The sequence below is a fragment of the Phyllostomus hastatus genome, unplaced genomic scaffold (assembly GCF_019186645.2).
Source record: "Phyllostomus hastatus isolate PE091 unplaced genomic scaffold, TTU_PhHast_1.1 phas_contig_244, whole genome shotgun sequence".
Classification (NCBI taxonomy): domain Eukaryota; kingdom Metazoa; phylum Chordata; class Mammalia; order Chiroptera; family Phyllostomidae; genus Phyllostomus; species Phyllostomus hastatus.
Window position 1 is genome coordinate 1,848,438 of NW_025333796.1, and position 22,695 is coordinate 1,871,132.

At 60.1% G+C, this 22,695-nt stretch overlaps 1 protein-coding gene across 5 annotated transcripts in view; it reads left to right on the plus strand.

The window, feature by feature from the left end:
- The window catches only part of DPP6 (dipeptidyl peptidase like 6), a 519,939-nt gene that overhangs the window by 266,575 nt on the left and 230,669 nt on the right, over positions 1-22,695 (plus strand). The window contains exon 1 of one of the 5 annotated variants that reach the window (XM_045837841.1): positions 16,201-16,502. The exons of the other annotated variants lie outside the window; for them this stretch is intronic. Within the exon in view, the coding sequence (XP_045693797.1) occupies positions 16,446-16,502 (57 nt within the window). The 5' untranslated portion in view covers positions 16,201-16,445. Of the gene's footprint in view, positions 1-16,200; positions 16,503-22,695 lie in introns of those variants that run through there. 5 annotated transcript variants of the gene reach the window in all.

Here is a 22,695-nt window from a genome sequence, read left to right on the forward strand (position 1 = left end):
GCCGTGCAACACTGTAGCACTTTCCGGGAAAGAAGTGTCCCGGGTCCCGGGATGTCGGTTTCCGTTACCCCAGCTGTGAAGGCTGCTTGTCTCTCCCACTCCTGCGTCCCCAGGAGGTCCTGGGCTCTGCGGGTTTGAGCCCAAGTGACTTGGGGTTCCCGGGCCCGGGGGCTCCGCCCTCTCTCTTTGGCTCAGCCTCTCAGCCTCCGGTGGCGTGCCGTCCAGCAGAAGGGTGAGGGAGGCAGGTCAGAGAAAGGGGAGTTGCGGGTGCGCAGGGAGGAGCTTTGGGCGGAGGGCCGGGGCTGGAAGACACGTCCCTCCAGAGATAACATCGTCCCGCAACTCGCGTCCCAGATAGCTCTGCCCACAAGTCACCCATTCTGTACAAGACATGTGTCTCTCTCCCCATTGTGACGGCCACTAGCTTTAAAGTCACCCGGTGGTCATGACCCCTATTTGGGGCAGTGCCCTTTTTTTTTTTTCTGAACCACACAAAGTCTTATTGGTGGAAATGGATCTGTGTACAGATGGACTGCATCGTGTACGGCTGCAGAAAGAAAAGGGACGGATGACACTGTCCCCATCCTGCAGATTTTTTATTATGTTCTCTTTTATTAATAAGCAGCAGGTTTTAAACTCCAGTCTTAGAGTAAAACATACACTTTGGTTGCTTCTTTTATAAGCGAATGAGTGGGAAATGGTTTGATCCTTAGAATGACTATATTTTCCTGAAGTGCAGAACATTCTAGTTGGATTGGCACAAATAGAAAGATGTCATCATAGCAGCACCAACAATTAGGGGAAAACCTGCAACAATTCTAGGTGCCTCCCCATAAATGTTTGTCCCTGCCTTCACCACTCTTTCCAGAAACCCAGGAAGCCAGATAATAAGATGTTAAGAGTTGGCTGTGCCACGTGGGAATAAGGGACATGCGGCAGGAGGCAGGGGAGTGTGCGCTCTCCCTGGCTTGGGGAAGGCCTGAGGGTCCTCACAGAAAGTACACAGGTTGTCATTACTCTGCAAGGACCTTTTCAACCATAGAGTCAGGTCTGCAAGGACCTTTTCAACCGTAGAGTCAGGTCTGCAAGGACATTTTCACCCATAGAGTCAGGTCAGCAAGGACCTTTTCACCCATAGAGTCAGGTCAGCAAGGACCTTTTCACCTGCAGAATCAGGTCAGCAAGGACCTTTTCAACCGTAGAATCAGGTCTGCAAGGACCTTTTCAACCGTAGAGTCAGGTCTGCAAGGACCTTTTCAACCGTAGAATCAGGTCGGCAAGGACCTTTTCAACCATAGAGTCAGGTCTGCAAGGACCTTTTCAACTGTGGAATTCTACAGTCCTGTCTTCTCAGTCCCCTTCTCTGTCCACAGCTCCTCACTGTGAAATGGGAACATAAGTTCGGACCAGCATTTTGATGGGGTTGCTTGGTTTCTCTAGCCTAACACTATTCTCAGTTCACAAGCAACACCAATGAAATTATTATACATGCAGACGTGGAAGCCAGTTTCCTCGCAACAGGACGCGTAGGAGCTGCTTCAAACTAGAACTGGCCTGTGTATGAGTCAGCCGCCTTGGAGAGTTTAGGTCCAGTTGTCACCCCTTGGCCGTTGGGGTGGAGCTGACCACCCTGACCGGCTGACGAGGGAAGTCCTGCACCTCTGGGCACTCGGAAGTGTTACATTGTAAATTCTAGCCTCTACTGAACTGGATTCTTTCACACCCATCGGAAGATTGAATTCTTCGGCAAGTTAAATCCAGACCTGCAAAGTAAGATTTTTTTTCAGGTCCTCCAACCCCAGTTACCCAAATCTGCAGATCTGTCTCAGTTTTTAACTTCTCTAATTTTAAAAGCATTTCACCGCCCCCATGTACATTAGCTTCCAAACCCAGCTCTGGGAGATCATGAGTATAATTTTAAACCGAGTGAGCTCTGAAGTCACTGCTTTTCTTATACCTCATTGCAAAATGTCAGAAGTAATTTTTAAAATATTAAAACTGCACCTTTGAAAACCCTTCATCTCCATTCAACTAACCTCGCTTTGGACAATTGCAGGACCAGAGACCAGAGTTCTAGCCAACGTGGTCACCCCAGCGTTGGGGTCAAGGACCACGGTAGACACCAGGTGCACTTTGCCAACATGACTTCGGACCCCTGGCTGTCCCCAGGCACACCTCCCCCGGGTGCCCTTTCGTGTCCAAGGCCAGCAGCCGTGTCTCCACTCCAGGTGCAGACCTCTCAGAGGACAGACTCTACCAGTGAGTTTCCTGATTTGCTTTGGAAGTTGTCACAGTCATAACCGAATCAGTGGCTCCTTCCTCGTAAATGTTAAAATTTCTACAAATGGGGAAGCCAGTAAGGGGGCCCACAGGTTCCTTGTGAGTTGGCCTGATTGTGGCCCTGCTTCCCCCACCGCCCCAGAGCCCCACCCACCCTCCCCTCCCTCCCCTCCCTCCCCTCCCTCCCCTTCCTCCCCCTTCCTCCCCCCTCCCAGCTCTGAGGTCACAGTGCAGTTTGGAAACTCCCAGGAAGCCGGACTCTTCTCTTCCCCTGTGGCTCTCATGCTTGGGATTTGCAAGACCTTCCCGGGGTCTGGGAGGCCGTGGCCGGGCTGGGAGTGGAGGTCGATTCAAGGTCGGAGGGACGTGTAGGAGGAGCATGGCCAGGCTGAGCTGTGGCGGTGATGCTGAGGGCGGCGACGGTTTTGCCACAGCGGTGAAACGCTTTTACGGGTGGTGTTCTTGGGTCATTTCCAACTACGCGAGGCATCTTGGAAATACATGTGAAAACCCAGCGAGCGGGTGGTCATTAGCCCTGTTTTAGAAATCAGGCACCTGTGACTCAGCACCGCTGACTGGTTTTCCCCAGGGCCGCCCAGACAACCATGGCAAATTCTGAATTCGAGTTTGGGTCCCCCGACGGGAGTGTGCTGTGTGGCTCTCAGTAGCCAAATATCCCTAGGAACCACCGTGGACACAGCATCTCAGATGACGGCATGGATACACCCAGCAGCGTTTCGAGTAGCTGTCAGCTCGTGGCCTGGAGAAAAGGGGCCACGTGAATGGGGAGGGGGCGTGGTTCTCGCCGTGGTGCTGACCGTCTCTGTGTTTAGATCGTGGTCTCGTTAGCCTGGCTTTCAAATCCGAGACAAGCTCTCACAAAGGGATATCGATGCACCCACTGAACTCGGGGAACGTAGGAGTGGAGACGGGACCTCTCCGTGTGTCGGGGGTGCCCGTGCTGCCTGTTTAAAGGACTAGTTTGTGGGCGAGCGCGTTCCAGGTCCCGGACGTCGGTCTGAATCCCAGACGCGCAGTCCTCAGGCGGACCGAGCTCTCAGCAAAGAACCCCACGCCAGGAACGGCCGAGGGGCCAGGAATGGCTGAGGGGTCGAGCCTTTGCGAACGCAACCCTGAAAGCCCCGGAGTAGGTCACGTCTCCTCCTCTGGAGATAATAAGCATCCTGGCCGCTGTTTTGAATAACAGCATTTATCTCTTATTCAAAGCTCGGAACGTCTTGTAACTCCTGATACATGTTAAGAACAGTCAGCAGGATGTTTTGAAAGAGAGTTAGTTACATCTAGCACCGATAGGAGTAAAATACTTGTTTACCCCCCGAAAACCTCACTCAAACGGGCCAACAGCGGGAGCAATGGCTCTGCAGTCCGCCTCAGTGTAACATGCCCTGCAACCCGCCACAGTGTAACACGCCCCGCAGTCCGCCTCAGTGTAACACGCCCTGAAGTCCGCCACAAGGTAACAGGGTCATTGTTCCCGAGAACGACTAACAAACGTTACTGTTACCACTCCTCTGCGGCTCCCTGCAGCGGAGCTCTCTAGGTACCTGCAGATATAAATTGTAACTGTTTCCTTTGGGCTTTGCAAAGACTTGAGCTAAGGGCTCAAGATACACCATTTGCCCTGACCGGGTTGCTCAGTGGGTTGGAGTGTGGTCCTGCACACCAAAAGATTGCTAGTTTGATTCCTGGTCAGGGCACATACCCCAGTTGCAAGTTCGATCCTCAGTTGGGGTGCATACAGGAGGCAACTCTTCGATGTTTCTCTCTCTCATTGACGTTTCTCTTCCTCTCTCTCTGTACATATCCATATCCATATCCTTGGGTGACAATTAAAAACATAAAAAAAGACGTGTACTTTCCAGGGAGCTTCTCAGCACCCCGCTCACCTCCGGGGCTGAAACCCAGGTCTGCTGCTGGCGCTCAGCCCGTGCACTGTAGCTGTTCAGTACACGAGGGCCCAGGTCATGCCTATTCATGATTAATTAGTCACGCATTCAATTTGCATTTGGGTCTAATTAATACGGCAGTGGGAGGGCCCGCTACCGCCCCCACAACAGCATGGCCGCCGGCTGACGACGGTCCCGAGGAAAACCCACCTGTGGGTGCTTTTCTGTTCCCTCGCGCCCCCTGTTGGATGGCACCGGCTGCTGTGAGCACCTCAGGGTGTCACGCGGTGAGGACAGTGACTGTACCGCCTTTAGTGATGGGGAAACTGAGGCAGGTGAAGGAAGTTGGCGAAGGCGCACAGCGTGGAGGTTGCCATCAAGGGGCAGGCTTATCCGGGAGAGTTCACGCACAGGGCTTTGTTCGTGGTCGCTGGGCTTCAGGATGCCTGCTGTTCTCCCAGCTGTCCACGGGAAAGCACAACCAGCACGGCAAAGCACTAATGCGTGTTTGGGCAGGTGAGGACAGGGCTGTCTTAAATGCTCGGTTTGGAACAGGGGGTCCCGTGAGTGGGGTCGGGGGCTCTGGAGCCACACCCACCCCTCCCTGGACCGCCCACCCGGGCCAGGATCGGAATACACGGGACCCCCCAGCCTCTGGTCTCAGGGGCATCCCGTGGGCCCAGCCCCCACCCGTGGGGAGCAGGGGTGACAGGCACAGCAAGCCCTGGCTGGTGAGGCCCAGGCCCCTCCTGCAGACCCCGGGTCGTATCCCAACCTGCACCCCACCTGCACCCACACCCCCGCCTGCATTGCCCCCGAGAGGCCGAGGGAGCACATGTCCCGAGGGTGAACTCTGCCGCCGCATGCGAGTGGTTCCCGCTTCCTCTGCCTCCGTTTCCCCGCCTGCAAAATGAGGACAGTGATGATCCACCTCGCAGGTCATTTTAAGAACCGTTTGGTCCGCGCATGGGGACCGTACGAAGGCCTGGCACTTGGCGTTGGGCGGTAAGGACCGGCCTCAGCGTCGTCAGGAACAATGGGGACTTACTGAGTCTCTGTGAGGACAAAGCGCTGTCCTTGGTTGGCTCCGTGCGGCTCCGGCGCTGGGCCCGGCAGGGATGGCTCCTGTCTTCCGGAACTTCCTCTCCACGCGAGGCAAACAAATGACAGGAGAAACGCAAACAGCCGTCACGGCAGCGCTCACGCGGCCGCAGGAGCTGCCGCCGAGGGGACACCAGGGACAAAGAGGGCCCCAGGGAAGCAGCGCTGTGTGGGGGGAACGTGAGCGTCTGCGGCGACCCCAGCGTCTTGCCTGAGGGCCGCCGGGACAGTCCGGTGACCTGCAGCCTGAGTGTCCGACAGCGTGACAGGCAGGCGTCAGCCACCGCCGGCACGGACACAACTGGACAGTACGCTCTCCGGCACGTCTGCCCCTGGCTTGTCCGTCTGACCCCACGGGGACAAGGGGACCGGTGCTTGCTCTGGGCCCAAACCGTTTTGTGCCTCTGCAGACACACGGCGTGGGAACTCCATCTCTCTGCGTGAGAACAGGAGAATACTGCGCTGTGCGGCCGAGAGCGTCTGTGCGCGGAACTGTTTTCCAGATGTGGCCTCATTGGGTCTTCACGGCAGTTCATGTCAGACCAGGAAGGCAAGATCCATCTCTCCGTGTGACGGCCGGGGAAGCTGAGTCACAGGAAGGCGCCTGATGGCAGCCGTCGGAGACTGGGGGAGTGAGGCCGGGAGCCTGGGCCAGCTCGGGACCGGGGGACCACGAGGCGCCCGTCGTGGGGGGGCCTTCGCTGACTTGGAGGCCAGCGGGGTCGGTGTAGCCGGATTCCACCAGGACGGAGAGACAGTTTGTGCAACGTCAGTGGAGTGGCCGTGGAAACGTCAACCGATTAACTGTATCTCTGACACTGAAACCAGCTAAAGTGCCTCCCCCCCAATATCAAAGACAGGGACCCATCCTCTCCATGCCAACGTTCACTGCAGCGTCATTCGTGACAGTGAGCAGGTGCAAACAACCCAAGTGCCCGTCAGGTGATGAACAGATTTAAAAAATGTGGAATTTAGATGCAATGGGATATCACATCGCCATAAAAAACGGAATGGCCCCTGGTAGGTTCTATAACATGGACAGACTTTGACACAGCTGCACTGCGTGAAATAAGCCAGACGGAAAGGGCAGATTTTGGACGATTCTGCTTACACAAAACATCTAGAGTGGGCAGGTTCGCCGAGGAGGCAAGGCGAGGGAACCAGGGGCTCCGGGGGAGGAGGCAGGGTCTTGTCTAAGCTCAGCGGTTCCAGAGTTTCTCTTCTGACCGCAGACAGCGGGCGACGGGCGGCAACATTGTGAATGTTCACTCACCAGCGGGAGTCACACACTCAAAACCGATACAGTGGCAGACTTGACGATACATAAAATGTACGCGACCGCGGCTTAAAGACACAGCCACAGGAACTCGCTGCGAGGCAGTGATTTGAAGTAGGGAGGCGACGGCAAGGTAAGGAGTATTATGAACTGCGAGAAGGAGGATAGGTTCTTGTATTTTCGGCGGGAAGCGGCGTCGCCCTCCCAGTGCGGCGGTATCTTGGTTTAATTCGAGGACTGATGATTACCGCTGCGCATTCCTGAGCTACGGGCAGGCTCCTATGTGTCCCGAATACAGAAAGGAGGGTCCACAAGAAGACGGCGTGGGACTTTCTGCGGGCCGTCAGCGTGCTTTCCGTTCTGACAAACGGACCGGCGGCGAAAAGGGTGAGGCGCCTGCTTCTGTAGATGTGTTTCTCCTTCCTTCCCCCAGAGCCATCTGTCACCCGCGTTTCCTGTCACACCGCAATACGCCTCGAAGAAAACACGCTTAAGTCCTCCCCACTGTTTTTTTTTTAAATATATGCGCTCTTGTGCGGTGGGCTTGATAGTTCGAAGCTGTTCGTTGGAAGAGAATTGATCGAATTTTCTGAAACTGTGGAGCCAGAGAGAGAGCTCACGTCACCTGGTACCGAGCAGCTAGGAACTTCCCGGAGGCCGGACAGCCTGGTCTAGTCCTGCACAGAGAGGAGAGGAAGCCAGCCCAGGCCCCGGCCCCCGGTCAGACTCCAGTGTGCACCTCGTGCGGCCACGAGTACCTGGTGCCTGACATTCAGCCCCGGCTGCGTGTCGAGGGCGGCACTGAGCCCAGGGTGCGTGGGGCCACACACAGGGTGCCCTGCCTCGGACCCTGCAGAGCACCCAGACCACGCAGCACCCACGCAGGGCGCTCGCTTAGGGGCGGGCACGAGGTCATCTGTCCATCCAATTGCCTTGTCTGCCGCATGCTTGTGCAAAGCACATGCCCCTGCACACGCAGGAATTACCAAGAACACCCGAGCATTACGGCAAGGCGCGCCGGGGGCTCAGAGTTTGTGGCCAGCTGACCTTCCAGCCCAGACTTCACCATGGCCTTGGGGACCGTCCTGCCACAGAATCAGGGGAGCGACTCTTCTCTCCTGACCCCTCCTGGCCTCCTGAGGCCAGCGCCCCGTGGCCCCCCGCGGCCCCAGCTCTGCTCCTGGGGTTGCCGACTTGGGGACAGTAGCCCACTCACAGTGGGAGCCTTCGGAGAATGCCGGAGCCGCCCTCCAGCGACACGCGTGATGCGGGGCCGGAGGAGGGAAGGCGTGGCCAGGAGGAGAGGCGTGTGTTTGGGGAGGACCCGGTCTCCCCGGGACGGGGGCGGGGGTGGCTGGTGGTGAAGCTGTTTGCAGTGACGGAGAACAAAAGCCCGGCTTTGCCGGCCCCCGAGTGCGTGCGGTTTCCGAGCAGAAGACCTGGCCTGCGTGGAGACAGCCGGTCGCGGCGGGACTCCATGCCTCCGGGCAGGGGGACAGGCACTCACGGCCAGGCGTCTCCCGAACTCACAGTTCAGTCGTCCGGTGCGGGCACGTGTCCTGCGGTTTTGCAGATGGACGCGTCTCAGGTGAGCCGGCCCTCAGCCGCCGTCCCCTCTCATGTGAGAAGAGTTCCGCCCCGAGGGGAAGAGCAAGCAGCGAGGAGGGGGGGCGTGGTAGACGGGCCCCGGAGGGTGGGGGCTGGGGAGGACGGGGCTCGCCGTCTGCTGCCCGCAGGGCCCATCTGCTCGGTGGTCATGACCGCGGCCCCGACTCCCCGAAGGGCCGGCTGAAGGGGCTCTTGTCCCTCCCCACCTCCTAACTGAACAGCGGGTCCGCCGGGGCAGGGAGGCGGGGCCGGGCGTCCGGGGGGAGGCTGTGCGGGGATGCTCTGCTATTTATGTCCCCAGGTGACCCGGGCTCTAACGGCGGTGACAGGGCACAGTCCACCTGGCCGGCACCTGCTGGGCCACCACCTGGGCAGAGACGCTCTTGCCCACGATGTCTGGTGGAACGGGGTGAAGCGTGCGTTCCAGGAGCGCACAGCGGGGCTTCTCCCCCCACCGTGCCTGTGCCGGGGCCCCGGCCGCTGTGCCTGTGGGACACCTGGTCCCCTCCGGGCCACACGCCTCCCTAAACGCGTGGTCTGTGGCCATGCGAACTCCTGTGACTTGGGGGCTTTGCTTTTCAAGGGGACGTGAGACGGGGAGGGGTCGTCCCCTGTCCCTTCCTCAGCGCAGCTCAGCAGCGGACCAGTGACTTCTGCTCCATGGCCCTCCCGCCCAAGGTGGGGGAGGGGAGTCCCAGTGGGGACAAGACGCAGGCAGGGCCGGGTGCAGGGACTTGGAACTGGACACGGGACACAGCGATGCCGCGATGCCCGCTGGCAGGTGCAGCCAGTGACCGGCGTCCCCCCGACTCGTGAGGAATACGTGTGTGCGTGGCCCAGAGTCCACCAGGCGCACGGCCACCACGGTTCTCGGGGCGGGGACGGCACCGTGTCCAGAGGGCCCCCGTGGCCCTCGGGCAACGGTCTGCGGACCTGCCTCAGAGGCTCGCTCGTTTGCTGCGCCGAGAAACTGACACCGAGTCAATAGGACTAATGAGGCAGATGAGAGCTGTCCCTCCTGATTTAACCGGCCGTCATGTCCCGGGGCCACTGTCGCTGTGACCGGTAGGAGTAAATCAGAGGAATCTGTACCGTGTCCACTCCCGCTCAGCCTGGCGGGGCGTGCCAGAAACCCAACCCCACGGGGACTCGTGTGACAGAGGCATGTGTCTCCTTCTCCTGCGCTTGAACTTGGGGGCGAACAGCCCAGGGCTGCTGTGGCAACTCACCACAGGACCCTCTGGCGTCGGGTTCCTTCTGTGCCTCCACGGGTGGCCTCAGCCTCATGGTGCACGCCTGCAGCAGAAGGTGGAAAGGTGGGGAAGGGAGGGAAGAGAAGGAGAGGAAACCGAAAATGTCCCCTGACCCATCCTGCTCCCGGTCACTTCTGCGGACAGCCTGTCGTAGCCAGTTTTAGGTGGCAGCTGGGCTGGACCAAGCGTTCGGTCCAGCTGGATGTTGTAGGAGGTTTCCTGTGTATCCCCGCCTGTGTGGAATTCACACGTAAATCAGTGCACTTGGAGGAAAGCAGATTACACTCCACTAGGTGGGTGGGCCTCGTCTCATCAGTCGATGGCCGTAGGAACAGAAAGCTAGACCTCTACCTAGGAAGGGAGAATTCTGGGAATGCCGCCTCCAGACCGCCTTGGGGCTTGACCCGCAGCCTCCGCTGTTCCCGGGGTGTCCGCCTGCTCTCCTGCCCTGCAGACTCAGCAAGCTCCCGTAACCAGTGTGCCACTTCCTTAATCTCTCCCTCTCTCTGTCTCTCTCTCTCTCTGGCTTTCTCCCTCTCCGTTTTTCCTTCTCCGTGCACTCTGGCCTTGCTGCCCGTATTCTTTTTAATTTTTAGAGAATTGTACACTGGAAGTAGCTTTTCTTGCAGATGGTTAGTGGTAAAAAAAAAAACCCAAAATCTCCCTGCTCCTACTCTGGAGGTGTTTTGACCCTAGAGGAACAAGGCGCCCGTAGGTCCGTGTGCTGCAGGCGGTGTTGCTGTCCGCACCCAGCACGTGCTCAGGAGGGACCTCCTGGGGGGACGACTGTCCGAGGGAAGCTGGTCGGCTCCTCGGGCCCAGGGGTGTGGGGACAGGTGGGGAGAGAGGCCTCCAGCTGCAGGGGGACCCAGGCTCGCCTGGCAGCAAACTGCCCTCTCCGCTGAGCCTGCGCCCACGACCCTGATCACACGCCCAGAGCGAGGAGAGAGGCACCGGGCAAGGCCCCCAGGCCCCCCAGAGGCCGTCTCTCCCCAGGAGTACCTGCCGGGCACTGCCGTGCCTCCGCCTGGTCAGGGGAGCCCGTGGGTCTCACAGGTTTGCAGGGAAACTGCGCGCTGGGACCCGTGACAGCAGGAGGTGGGTAACATGGCGAGACGAGCTTCTGGCCACGTCCCCGTGGGCGGCTGGCCTGCGCTGTGCCCGCCAGCCCCCGCTGCCCGTGCCCCGGCCGGCCTGGGCCAGACCAGCCACCAGCACCTCCGGGCTCTGGGCCGTGGCTGCTCTGAACGCCGCGCTCAGCGGCAGAGCGAGAGCCCAGCCCTGGCAGCCGCCTCTCCCTGGGCGGTGGCACGAGGAGCGCTCCCCTGGGAAAGGCTGAGATGCCGGCAAGCGCCTGAACCCCTCCAAACGGAACCTTCCTAGACCCTGAGGGAGGGGCTCACCCAGAGCAAGGCTCTCACGAGCCCCCTCCAGCTGCCTGTTGAGCAGAAACAGGGTCCTCCTTTGGAGAGTGAAAGAACCGGGCTTGCGCGCAAGGACTCGGCAGGGGTTTGAGGGGCGGAGGTTGAGGGCGCGCACGTGCGCCTGTGCGTGCGCGTGCACTTGCGATGCGTAACGAAGGGTCTGATCGGCAGAACCGGACCCAAACCCCAGCTCAGCCCGTTGACTGCGACCACACGACTTTGGACCAACTTCTGGGTCATTTCAAGCTCATTTCCTCCTCGGTAAAAGGAGCTGACACTCAGAGGTACAGCTGCCTTGTGTCCCTCCCCAAACGTGCATGTTCAAGTCCTAACCCCAGTACCTTAGAACGTGACTACGTTTGGAGAGCAGGGTCCTCGAAAGAGGTAATTAATAATAGACACTTCTCCCAAGAAGACACAGATGGCCAACACACGTGTGACAAGATGCTCAACATCACTAATTAACAGGAAAATGCAAATTATCACCACACTGAGGTATCCCCCATACACCTGTTGGCTCGGCCATCGTCGATAAATCAACAGACAACAGGCGCTGGGGAGGGTGTGGAGACAGGGGAGCCCTCCTACGCTGTTGGGGGGACTGCAGACTGGCGCAGCCGCTGTGGAAAGCAGGATGGAGACACCTCAAAAAATTACAAATGGAACCGCCTTATGATCCAGCCATCCCACTTTTGGGACTATATCCAAAGAAAACAAAAACACTCATTTGAAAAGGCATCCACACCCCCGTGCTCCTAGCAGCGTTATTTACAGTCGCTGAGACGTGCAAACAACCCGAGTGTCCGTGGGCGGATAACGAAGACATGGTTCGTGTGTGCGATGGACTATTACTTGGCCATGAAAAAGATAAAGTGATGGCATTTGGGACAACATAGATAGTCCTAGAAGGTATTACGCTAAGGGAAATAAGTCATTTTTATGTGGAATCTAAAAAAAAAAAATCCAAAGCAAGTAAATGAACAAGAAAAAACCCATGGATATAGAGAGTAAGCTGACGGTTGCCAAGGGGAGAGGGTAGGGCAGTGGGTAGAAATAATTAACTTCAATAAATAAGGAGAGTTTGCCAAAAATAGAGAAAAAAAAGAAAACATCTAAGTTGATTTGAACAGGTGGTTTCCTGAGTAATATGTGTAGTATCTGGAAACTGTGCCCTTCTGTTTTTTCAAAAGTGATTCGCTACAGGTAAAAACACAAAATAGATAGAATCAAGAGGTGGTTACGGTAAAATGAGGCCACGTGGGCAGACCCTGATCCAATCTGACGGGCGTCCCTATAAAAAAAGAGGAGACGAGGACACAGACAAGGACAGAGGGGTGGCCACCGGCGGACGCCAGGAGAGGACGGCCGTGGCCAGAGGCCTCGGAAGGAACCAACACCTTGACCTTTGGCTTGGAGCCCCTGCAATTGTGAGACAGTGAACTTCTGTCCATAAGTCACCGAGTCTGTGCTACTCCGTTGCAGCAGCCTTAGCAAATTAAGGCAGTATGTATCTAAGGGATTCCTGAGGATTAATTAAGGTACTACATATATATATATAAAATGCTCCGGCCCAGAGACCAGTTAACTAAGTCCAACCTTCTCCTCCCCAGACGTTTCGAGGCAGAAGGAGGGCCCCGGGCGCATGCGCTCTGGAGGTTCAGGGTCTGGTCTGGCTACTCACTGGCCGGGTCACCGCGGGTGCCGGATTTTCATTCTCTAGATAGCAGTTCCTTCTGCCGAGTCGGGGAGACAGCAGAGCCTGCATCACCGAGTGGCTGGGGACCGGACAGCCATTGTCCTGCTGTCGTGACAGGGACGAGAAAGCATCGCCGGTGCCTTCGCTTAGCGTGCCTGTTGCCGGTTAAGTCCACACGGAGGAAGGTGCGGGAAAGGGGTGCGGGGACCCTTTTTGCTACACTCCTGTCCCTGCCCACCTCCCCCCACATCTGTCTCTGAGCCACGTTCGTGCAGCCTACAATTATTGACTATTGCTATGTGCTGTTTTCCAGAAATCTGTCCATACATTTTTTTCTGTCTGCACAGCTGTGCGGGGGGGGGGGGCACCACGTCCTGTATCGTAGCTGTCACTCTGTCCTCTGCCTGACGAGTTTTGGACGACAGTGCTGATAACACCGGGGAGAGTTTAGTTCCCGTCGCTCCCGGGAGGCGGGTCTCTCCGTATCCATGGTGACAGTCACAGGCCTTTCACTTGCAGGGTAAGCTTGAGCACAGCGCTTGTCCTCTGGAGGGACCCTGGTGCATTTTAAAATGTGGGTGAAAGGCAGCCCTTTCCCCCTCTTCCCAGGCCTGCCCAGGTGTACAATGCAGCACTGTGTTTTTTAAAAGGCTTTATTTATTTATTTGTAGAGAGGGGAAGGGAGGGAGAGAGAGAGGGAGAGAAACATCACTGTGTGGTTGCCTCTCATGCCCCCCCTACGGGGGACCTGGCCCACAACCCAGGCACGTGCCCTGACCGGGAGTTGAACTGGCGACCCTTCGGTTCACAGGCCGGTGCTCAATCCACTGAGCCCCACCAGCCGGGGCAGGGTGGTGTTGTTAACGAGAGCTGCCGTGGTGTAGAGCGCATGCCCAGAATCACACACTGGACATGTGCATGACGGGGATCTGACACCCATTAAGCATCTCGCCCCCGTCCACCTCCCCCCACCCCCGCCCCTGGTGGCGGCCACTCGACTCTCTGCGTCTAGGACTTGGGTGACTGCAGGTTCCCCGCAGCACTGTGGTGTGTCCTCCTGTGACCGGCTCGCTGCGCCCCGGGTCACGTCCTCCACGGGCGCCCCGCCACCCGGCCTCCCAGGGAGTCCTGCCCTCTCTCTCTGAAAGGCCGGCACAGTCAAGTGTGCAGGGAGTCGGCCGTGGGGGGGGCGGTCTGGCACCAGAAAGCCCCAGGGAAGGGTCCGGGGGCTCCGCCTGCCGGTCGGTGAACCAGGCCGCCTCACCCGTCCGCACCGGTGGCTGCCGAAGAGCAGAGGTGATGGAGGAGGGTGTGGGGGCTGGGGCGGGGGCGTGCTAGTCAGGCAAGCACCCAAGGGAGCCGAGGATCTGATGCCGCAGGAGACTCCTTTGAAGCACCGAGTGGAGTCTCGCAGACGCGCGTGGCCTGTGCAGTACCTCTGCGTTCCTGCTAGACGGGAAGCCACGTCGGCGGTCTTGGCTGAGCAGCGAAACCCAAGTGCCTGAAGGAAGGGGCTCCACGTCGTTCCTTTCCCCAGCGTGCAGGGGCGCACGCCTGGGCGCCCCGGGGGCCCCCACCCCTCCCCCTGCCCTCGGGGAGCACCCGTCCTGGGTGGTGGCCGGCCGTGGCCTCGGTGGGTCCGCAGCGGACCCTTTGAGGGTGTTACCAGGTGGTGGTTTGAGGTCGGATGCGCCCCAGAGGCTGTGACGGGAGAGGAAACCGGAGGAGAGGCCAGTTCTGAGGCGCCCGGGAACTGCCGGTGTACCGTCTGCAGAGGGCTGGCGGCCTCGTCTGGCCCCCGGGCCCTCCGGGGGCCACTGCGGCACAGGTGTGCGAGGGGACAGAGGCCGCTCACTTCCCCGCCCAGGCCTCCTTTCTGAGTCTTTGTGGCTGGAGCCCGAGTAGCAGGGCTGCTTAGGGACCCCGGTGGCCCCTTTTCCCTGGGAGCCTGCCGCTCGCTGTGGATGGAACCCCCGCCCCCAGCGCCTGCGTGGCTGGCACGGCCCCTTCTGCCCACCCTGTGGGTCGCCTGGGTTCCACGCACGCTGAGAGTGGAGCCGCGAGGGTGGCTCTCAGCACTCCCCAGGGGTCCGGCAGGGGGGCTGGGCAGAGGGTGCAGGGCACTGTTCCTTGTCTGTGCCCTGGGCAGCACGGCGCATCCCCCAGCCTTGCCAAGCAGAGACTCAGACCTGGTGTCCTTCAGGCTGGGGTGGGGGCAGGGACCAGGCAGCCCCGCCCCTCCGCGGACTCACCTGTCAGCCCCTGAGGACACCGGGCCCTGGGGTGCGCCAGTGTGCGGTTTGTGGAGTGACCGGGGCAGTGGGCTCCGGGGTGTCGGGCCGCAGGAGGAGGGCCTTCCTGGACCCGCTGGCCCGTCCCTGGAAGGAGCTGCCCAAGTCCTACCCAGGAGCCAGGTGAGAGGCAGAGGTGCCCGCGGAAGGACTTCCTCCCCAGACCCTCTGCTGGCGCAGCGAGCAGGGTGGCGAGGCTCCCCCAGGCCACCAGGCCGCGCCCCACCTGCAGCCCTCTGGTGGAGGTGGGGGCAAGGCTGGGAGGGGGTGCGGAAGCGGGAACGGGGGGGCACCGAAGGCACGGAGGGGCCGCACGAGAGCCCCGGCCGGAAGGCAGTCCAGATTTCGGGGAGACCGGCAGCTCCCGCCGGCAAACCATGCGGAGCAGAACCGCACGGAGAACTCCCCGCGCGCGCGAGGCCTTTCTCCTCTCTCCGCCGCCTGGGCCCCCCACCGGGGTCCCGCGGGCCAGCGCAGCGCAGGGCAGCCGGGGCCTGAGCGGGAGAGGAGGACGGCCCCCTCCAGGGTGCGCCGCCCCGGCTCCCGCAGCTCCAGCCCCGGCCCCAGCGGGGAGCCCTGGCCTTCCCGTCAGGCCGCGGCGGGCACTTTCCTTTAACCCTGGAGGTCCCGGGCGACTTTCGAAGGCACACAGGAGAGTCTTCGAGTTGCAAGATGAGACCTAAGTTTTTGGAAATGCAAGGGAAAACAAAGGCCGAGATTTCCGCTACTGGCTTCCGGCACGCAGAAAAAGATGCTCTTCTTCTGCGCGCACGGACCTCCCGCCTTCTCCAACGCCCGGGCACCTGGCTGAAGGCAGAACAAAGCTCCTCCCCCCGCGGGCCCTCAGTGCCCCCGCCCAGGGGCGCCCCACGGGCCTGCTCGGCGGCTGCGGCTGCTGCTGGGCGCGGGTCCCGCCACCCAGGCCGGGGCGGACAGGGCGGGGACGCGTTCCGGGGGCTGTGCGCGGGCGCACCCGCCTGCGTTCCCGGTCCGCGTCCTGCCGCCGTCCCAGCCCCCTGACACCCCGCGGCACCCCCTCTTCGGCCTCCCGTCACACGGCGCGCCCTCTCCTTCTGACTGTCCCTCTCTCCCTCGTGGTCTTGTCCCCAGCGCCCCCTCCTCCCCCGTGTCCCCTCCCCGACGCCCCCTCTCCAGCCTGCTTTCCCAGGGCGCGCCCCCTGTTCCAGTATCCCCGCTACCCCGCACGGAGCGCCCCCTCCCCAGCCCGCGGAGCCGCAGCCGAGCATGCGCCGTGCGCCGGGAGGCGGGCGGGCGCGGCGCGCACACTCGGGTCCCCTTCCTGCACCGCGCCGCCAGTTGCCGGTTGCTAAGCAGTTATCGCTGTTTCTGTGGCGATTGCAGAGGCTGTTGCTAGTCGGAGAAGCCCCGCTAAAGGCGCGCAGCATCTCCCCTCTTCGGATCCGCTCGCTGGTCTCAGCAGTGCAAGGGGGAACTAGGCTGGCCAGCCCACCCTCCCTGCCCTCCCCCTCAGCGCCGGGCGGTCTGGGAAGTATGGACTGAGCCCCGGTCCTCCCCGCCGACTGCGCTCTGGTGCTCCCAACTCAGCGGCTGGTCGCACCTGCCCCCGAGCCGGTCAGCGCCGGGAGCCATGACCACCGCCAAGGACCCCAGCGCCTCCGCGAAATCCGCGCAGCAGCAGGACCAGGTAACGCCGCCGGGGTCGCGCGTGTGCGCGCGTGTGTGTGCCCGCGACACGGCGGAGAGCGGGGTTTCTCGGGGGAGGGGGGCTGTGTCTGTGGTGACCGTAGCCACCTGAGCCACAGAGCGCACAGGTGCGAGAAGGCGCCTGGCGAGCGCTGCGGCGTCTGCCTTCCCCTCGTGCCGCGCCGCCCCCCTCCCCCCGTATTTTTAGAAAAGATCCCCGGTCTCTCCATCAGGCGGCACGCGGGGCGTCTGCTGAGGTCAACTCGGTGGGAAGGGACTTGGGACAAAGGCCTGTCTGGGCAGAGCTGCCTGATGGAGCAGGTGTTCCTGGCGAAGGTGTCCAACTACTTACAATTGGGGGGGGGTGAGAGGAGGTGGGTGGCCCCCCTCAAAGTTCAGCGCATTCCCATCCTCCGGCAGGACTTTGCTTTGCTTCTGGCCTCAGGTCGGAGGAAGACATGTTGAAAAGACTTTTCCTTGGGACCTGGGTCCCCTCCCTCCTCTTCCTGAAGGGGTTCTGAAGGAATGAGCTCACTGCCGCTGCTCACGCCGGGCATTTGGGGGTGCAGGGTCTCCCCTCTGGAGAAGCTGAAGGCTGCGGCCTCTGGGCCACGTGGGGGCCCCCTGCTTGCAGGCAGCAGGTCCTACAGGGCCGGGCGGGAAGGGCAGCACTACCCGGGGGCCCCAGGTGGCCGCCGGCAGCCGCCCCCACCCGCAGGATCTCGGGGAGTCGCGGGTCGGCAGCCGGGGTGCGCGCCTGTGTGCATGTGATTCCTCCTTGAAAGACCAGGACGCTGCTTCCCGGTTCAGCACGGCCCCCTGTCCTCGGGCGGGCCTTTGGGGTGATCCTGGGGGCCCCGCGAGACTCCAGATGCTGCTGGGAAATCCACAGCACGAGCTCAGGTCCCCCCTTCGTTTCAGGGCTCTCTGTGCTCCCCAGGGTCGGGGCCCGGGAAGGGGAGCCCTCTGGGGCTCGGGAACGCACAGCACCTTAGTGGGGGGGGGCATGGCGTGACACTCTCAGCACCAACTACTCCGAGACCGTCCAGAGGCAACTCAGGATCTGTGTGGCGTGCCAGCTGGGCTTTTGTTTGTTTGTTTGTTTGTTTGTTGTTTTTGTCATTTCCCGGAAGCCCATTTTTTATTTTAAAAAATAAGACCATCTTGTCACTACTCTCCGTCTCTCCACCATCAGCCAAGGAAGGCAAATACAGTTTGGTTTGCTCTGGGAGGAAGGGGTGGGACACTCGGGCGCCCGAGGGCGCCGCTGTCAGGGCAGAGCCTGTGTGGGGGCTCGTCCTCCCGGTGGTGGGGAGACCGGGCGGCTCCCAGTAGTGGGCACACCGAGTGCCCCCTCTGCCCCCCTCCACCGGGGGTTCACGCGGTAAAGAAGCGCGTGCACCCTCCGCCGGCACCCGGCCTCCCTCGCTGGCTGCCACCGGAGCGCAACCTGGGCGTGCAGGCCGCACCGCGGGCTTGGTGGGGGGGGCGCATTTCTGACCCTGGGTGCCGACCAGGGCCCCGTCTATGGTATGTGAGAGGGGCTCCGTGGCTGCTGTCCCGTTTGGCCCTGATGCCCCGCAGGCCCCAAGAGTGGGGGCCACTGGGTCATGGGTTTGGGAGGATGAGTAAGCTCCTGTGTGACGCCCTACCTTGGGGTCATTGGACGCCCCCCTCCCCCACAGGCACCCACCCCAGTCCTGGAGGACACCAACAGTGACAGCCAGGGTGGCCGAGGCCCGGGAGCAGCTGGGAAGGCCCTGTCCCTGACCCCAAGAAAGGCACGGAGATCCCTAACCGTGAAGTGAAGACTTGGGGGGCGGTCAACAGCCAAACTGGGGCAGGAGAAACCAGACGGAGTGGGGCGCAGAGATCCGAGTGCCCCCCCACCCCCGGCTCAAACAAATGCACCCACAGAGGGCTGTGGTTACACCCCCAACAAACGCTCAGAACGAGACAGGTGCACACGACACTCGGGCCTTCAGGGCCATCTCTTCCCCTCCTGCGGCTGGCTCTCAGAGGGCGCGCTCCCTGCGTGCTCCGTGTGCTCCCACGGCAGGCAGGGCCCTGGCCGCGCTCTCGGATTCGGCACTTGCGTTTGCTCCTGCTGCTCTGGGGGTAGCCCCGGGCCCAGGCTGGGGGGGGCTTACGGGGAGAGCAGGATGCAGGGAATGTTGCCATGCTTTTTAGGGGAGAGGAAGAGAGAGATGCTGATTTGTGGTTTGGCTTGGATTTTAAGTGGGGATTTTTTAATTGGACTAACTTCATAGCTTTCTCCCAATACCCTTCCTTCCTTCCTTCCTTCCCCTAACCCAAGAATATGTTCATTGATTTAGACAGAGAGGAAGGGGAGAAAGAGAGAGGAGGGCCAGACACCGATGTGAGGGAGAAGCATGCGCCGATCGCCTCCTATACGCGCCCTGACTGGGGGTCGGTCTCGCAGCCTTTCGGTTGATGGGACACAGCTCCAACAGGGCGGGGCCTGCTCTCCTCACAGAGGCTCCGCGGTCGCGGCACCCCGCGTCTGACGTCCGAGGCGTCCGTCTGAGGGTTCGGGTTGAGTGGAGCCTGACTCCGATGTCCAGTCCGACGCACAGCCCTGGCGCCGGACAACCGCCGCGCCGCGGGCGGGCTGGCAGGGGGAGGCGGGGCTGCCTCTCCGCCTTGGCGCTCGGAGCCGAGGGTGCGGGTGGCGGCCGAGCGCTGCTGCACGCCCGTGGAAACACCCAGGGGAAAGTATAAGACCAAATGGTTTTACCTGCTAATTACAGATCGCCGGTTTTTTCCCCCAATTCTCTTGCTAAAGCGTGTACCAAAAATAGATGCCTAGGTGGAGGGTTTGTGTTTTCTCTTCAATGCTGTGTGAACACATTGCAATAAACCGCAGGGAGAACGGACTCCTAGGAGGCCAGCACCGCTCTTTCCCTTTGCAGATGCTAAAACGGACTTTTAAACGATGTGTCAACAGCCGGGAAATGTTTGGAAACAACCTCTCTCCTCAGCGGAACGCATCCGCTGACAGGTTGCCCCGGGAAACCTGAGTCGGCAGGGCTCTCCCTGCAGAGCGGGGCCCAGGTGGCGAGGGGGCGGCGGCAGAGGCGAATCTGATCTAAACTCAGAGTGTCCTCAGCAGCAACAGCCTGAATCTCCCCCCACCCCCACCCCTCAGAGGACCAAAGGAAGGGGCGTCTCCCCCTCAGGCCGACAGAAGGACAGATTTGCCTTAACACCTGCTGTCCTCGGTTTGGGGGGGCTCGCTGTGGGGAGCAGGTTCGTTCTCCGGCTCCCGGGGAGCCCCGAGGCAGCTTTGCTCTGCGCTGAACAGGGGTCTGTTCGGGTGTGGGTGCACATGCAGAGGGGGCCTCGCACCCCCCGGAACCATGGAGCTGGCAGAGGCCTCCCCGCCGCACCCGCACCCTGCTCCCCCCCCAACCCCGGGGGGCTCAGGAACCTCACAGATGCATGAGAAGGCGCCTCCCCTTAAGAGAGCTCCAAGGCGCCTCTTCACGCATGGGAGAATCTGTGCTTTATTGGCCCACTTGTATCCTCTTCTGTGCTACTAAGTTCGGTTGCCTCCGAGACTTCTTTAGACCCGACAACCAGCCGATACTTGGCGTGTAGAGTGATTTCTGTCGCTTCTCAGTGTCCTTCGAGCCCCCACACCCTGCCACACAGCCTCGCCTGCGCTCCTACAAGACCGCGGGCCCCGGGCCCCGTGTTGATGGGCAGGGGACACTGTTTGGCTGAACCCTTGCAATAGCAATGCCGTCACCAAAGGGCTTTCTGGAGCGAGGGCAAGGCCGTAAAGAGCGCGTTCTGTAAAGCGCACGTTGAAATGCGCAGCGGTGGGACTTCCGAGAGGGGACCGGCCTTCCGTCGGGCCCAGAGGTGACCTCCCTGGTCTGCCAGTCCCTGGGCGGTGCTCTGGGCATGCGGCAGTGACATTGGACACTGAAGCAGAGGACCTGGCTTGGACGGTCTTAACAGTTACACTTTGCATGTAACTGTGTTAAGGAAAAGTCACTTTGCATGTAACTGTGTTAAAGGAAAGGCAGAAAGGTCTCTTCAGTGACGATGAACGTGGTGTTGAACAAAACCAGAAGTGGAAGGCCCTGCCCGGTGTGGCTCAGTTGGTTGGAGCGTCGTCCCGTAGACAGAAAGGTCGCAGGTTCGAGTCCCAGTCAGGGCATGTACAGGAGGCAAACCATTGGTGTTTCTCACACCGATGTCCCTTTTTCTCCCTCCCTCCCTCCCTCCTTCCCCTGCCCCTTCCCCTCTCTCTGAAAGCTATAAAAAATGTCCTCGGGTGCAGATAAAAACATTTTCTTAAAGTGGAAGGAAACCTTGGAAAACAAGATTCAACATTATGACTTCTTTTGTGTCTCCCAAAGGCGAGGGGGACCTTCTGTGGTTCAGAAAGTGGCCGTGCAGTCAGAGCCTGCACTAGCGCGGATCCACCCCCCTCCTGTCCCAGGTCTAAGTTATCTAAGGCAGCGCCGACGAGAAGGGAACTTGAAGGAACCGGGTGAAGAGAAGGGACGGCAGATTGTTCAGATCGTGTACAAATGCGTCCAGCGCTCATGACCTCCAGAGGGAGGAGAAAGACACTCCGGGCTGCAGAATGGGGGGGGGGGGGTGAGCGGGCTTTGGGGGGAAAACTCAGAGCACGGGTGCCCTAGAGAGAGCGTGTGCAGAACCAGACAGAAACCCATGCCTGGGAGCTCCAGGTGGGTCCGGGGGCCAAGGGGTGAAGGGGCCCGACCAGGGGAAGATTGGGGGGGGGTGGGGGCAGCAGGGGGACGCCTTTGAGGAGAGGACACCCTAGAGGGTGGCCGGTGGGATGCTCTTCTCGGAGGAGGGGACTCAGCGTCACAACCGGAGCCAACAGCCCGGCAGCGAAGCAAGCGCCTGCCTCAAAGCCGTAGTGAGTTGTGGCCCGGCGTCTGCAGGTCGCCTGCCCCCGGCCTCCTGAGAGGCAGGTCCTGTGATGTGCTGAAAGAAGGCCATAGGCAGGGACCACTCTCTAGACTAAATGAAAACCTCAACAATCCCCAGGGTGGGGGGTGGGGGGGGGCTGTATGCAGAGCCCAAATCCGGCACCCGTGGGAGGCAGCTGGCTTTCATTCCCGAAGAATGCTGCCCCTGAATCAGACCCTTCCCAGGCTACGCTGGCATTCCTGTGAGCGCCTTTTTAATACTGGAGTTACCGCGGGAAACTTGGCCAAGACCTTCAGACGCCCCCAAGAAGCCTCGGGGGCGTGGTGGAGGGGCTGGAGAGGGCTTCCCATTAACCTTCACCGAGACGCCCCCGGCCCCAGCATGCCTGCGGAGAATGTCAAGATGCTAATCGGTCCTAGTAATGAGCGGGCGCCCTGCTCCCCCCTCGCCGGCGTTTGTCGCTTCATTATCATCCGTGGACATGAGCGACGCCTGGGGGCGGCGGTAACGGGTTTGCCGTTGACCCCGAGCACCCTCTCTCCACGGGAAGGAGAGGGCAGAGGGAGCCCGTGGGGGGAGGCCTCTAAAAATGGAGGAAAAGAACATAATTTGAGAAAGAAATGGTTCTGCGGAAGCCTTTAGAGGTCAGTGGTTGTTTGAAGTCCTGGCTTTAAGAAGATCAGACAAGTGAAGGTCTGTGTGTCCTTGTTTCTGATGGGTGGTTCTGTTGTGTGCGAAGCCCAAATGAGCTACAGTGTTTCTCGTCCAAGGGTTCAGTTTGGTTACATTGTATCCTTGGACTTTGGAATCCTCAAATGAACTACAGTGTTTGTATTTCAAGGGTTAGGTCTGGTTACATTGTAGCCTGAAAGCTTGGAAAGCCCAAATGAGCTACAGTGTTTCTCTCCCAAGGGTTATGTTTGGTTACATTGTATCCTTGGACTTTGGAAACCCCAAATGAACTACAGTGTTTGCGTTTCAAGGGTTAGGTTTGGTTACTTTGTAGCCTGACAGCAGGGGAGATACGAACCACGTTAATTTGGGTGGAATTTGAGGCCAGCTCCTCTTTGCTGTAATTCTGCACGAGGCTAGCTGGCATTCTCAAGTCCATCACGGGCAACCTGTGCTCTCTGAAGTGAGGAAATAAGTAAATGAGGGGGAGGGGCAGTAGGGAGGGTTCAAGAAAACTTGCTGTGGTGATGTGATCAAGTCAGAAAGGTCAGGGCTGGTCCTCCTCCTCCTCCTCCTCCTCCGCC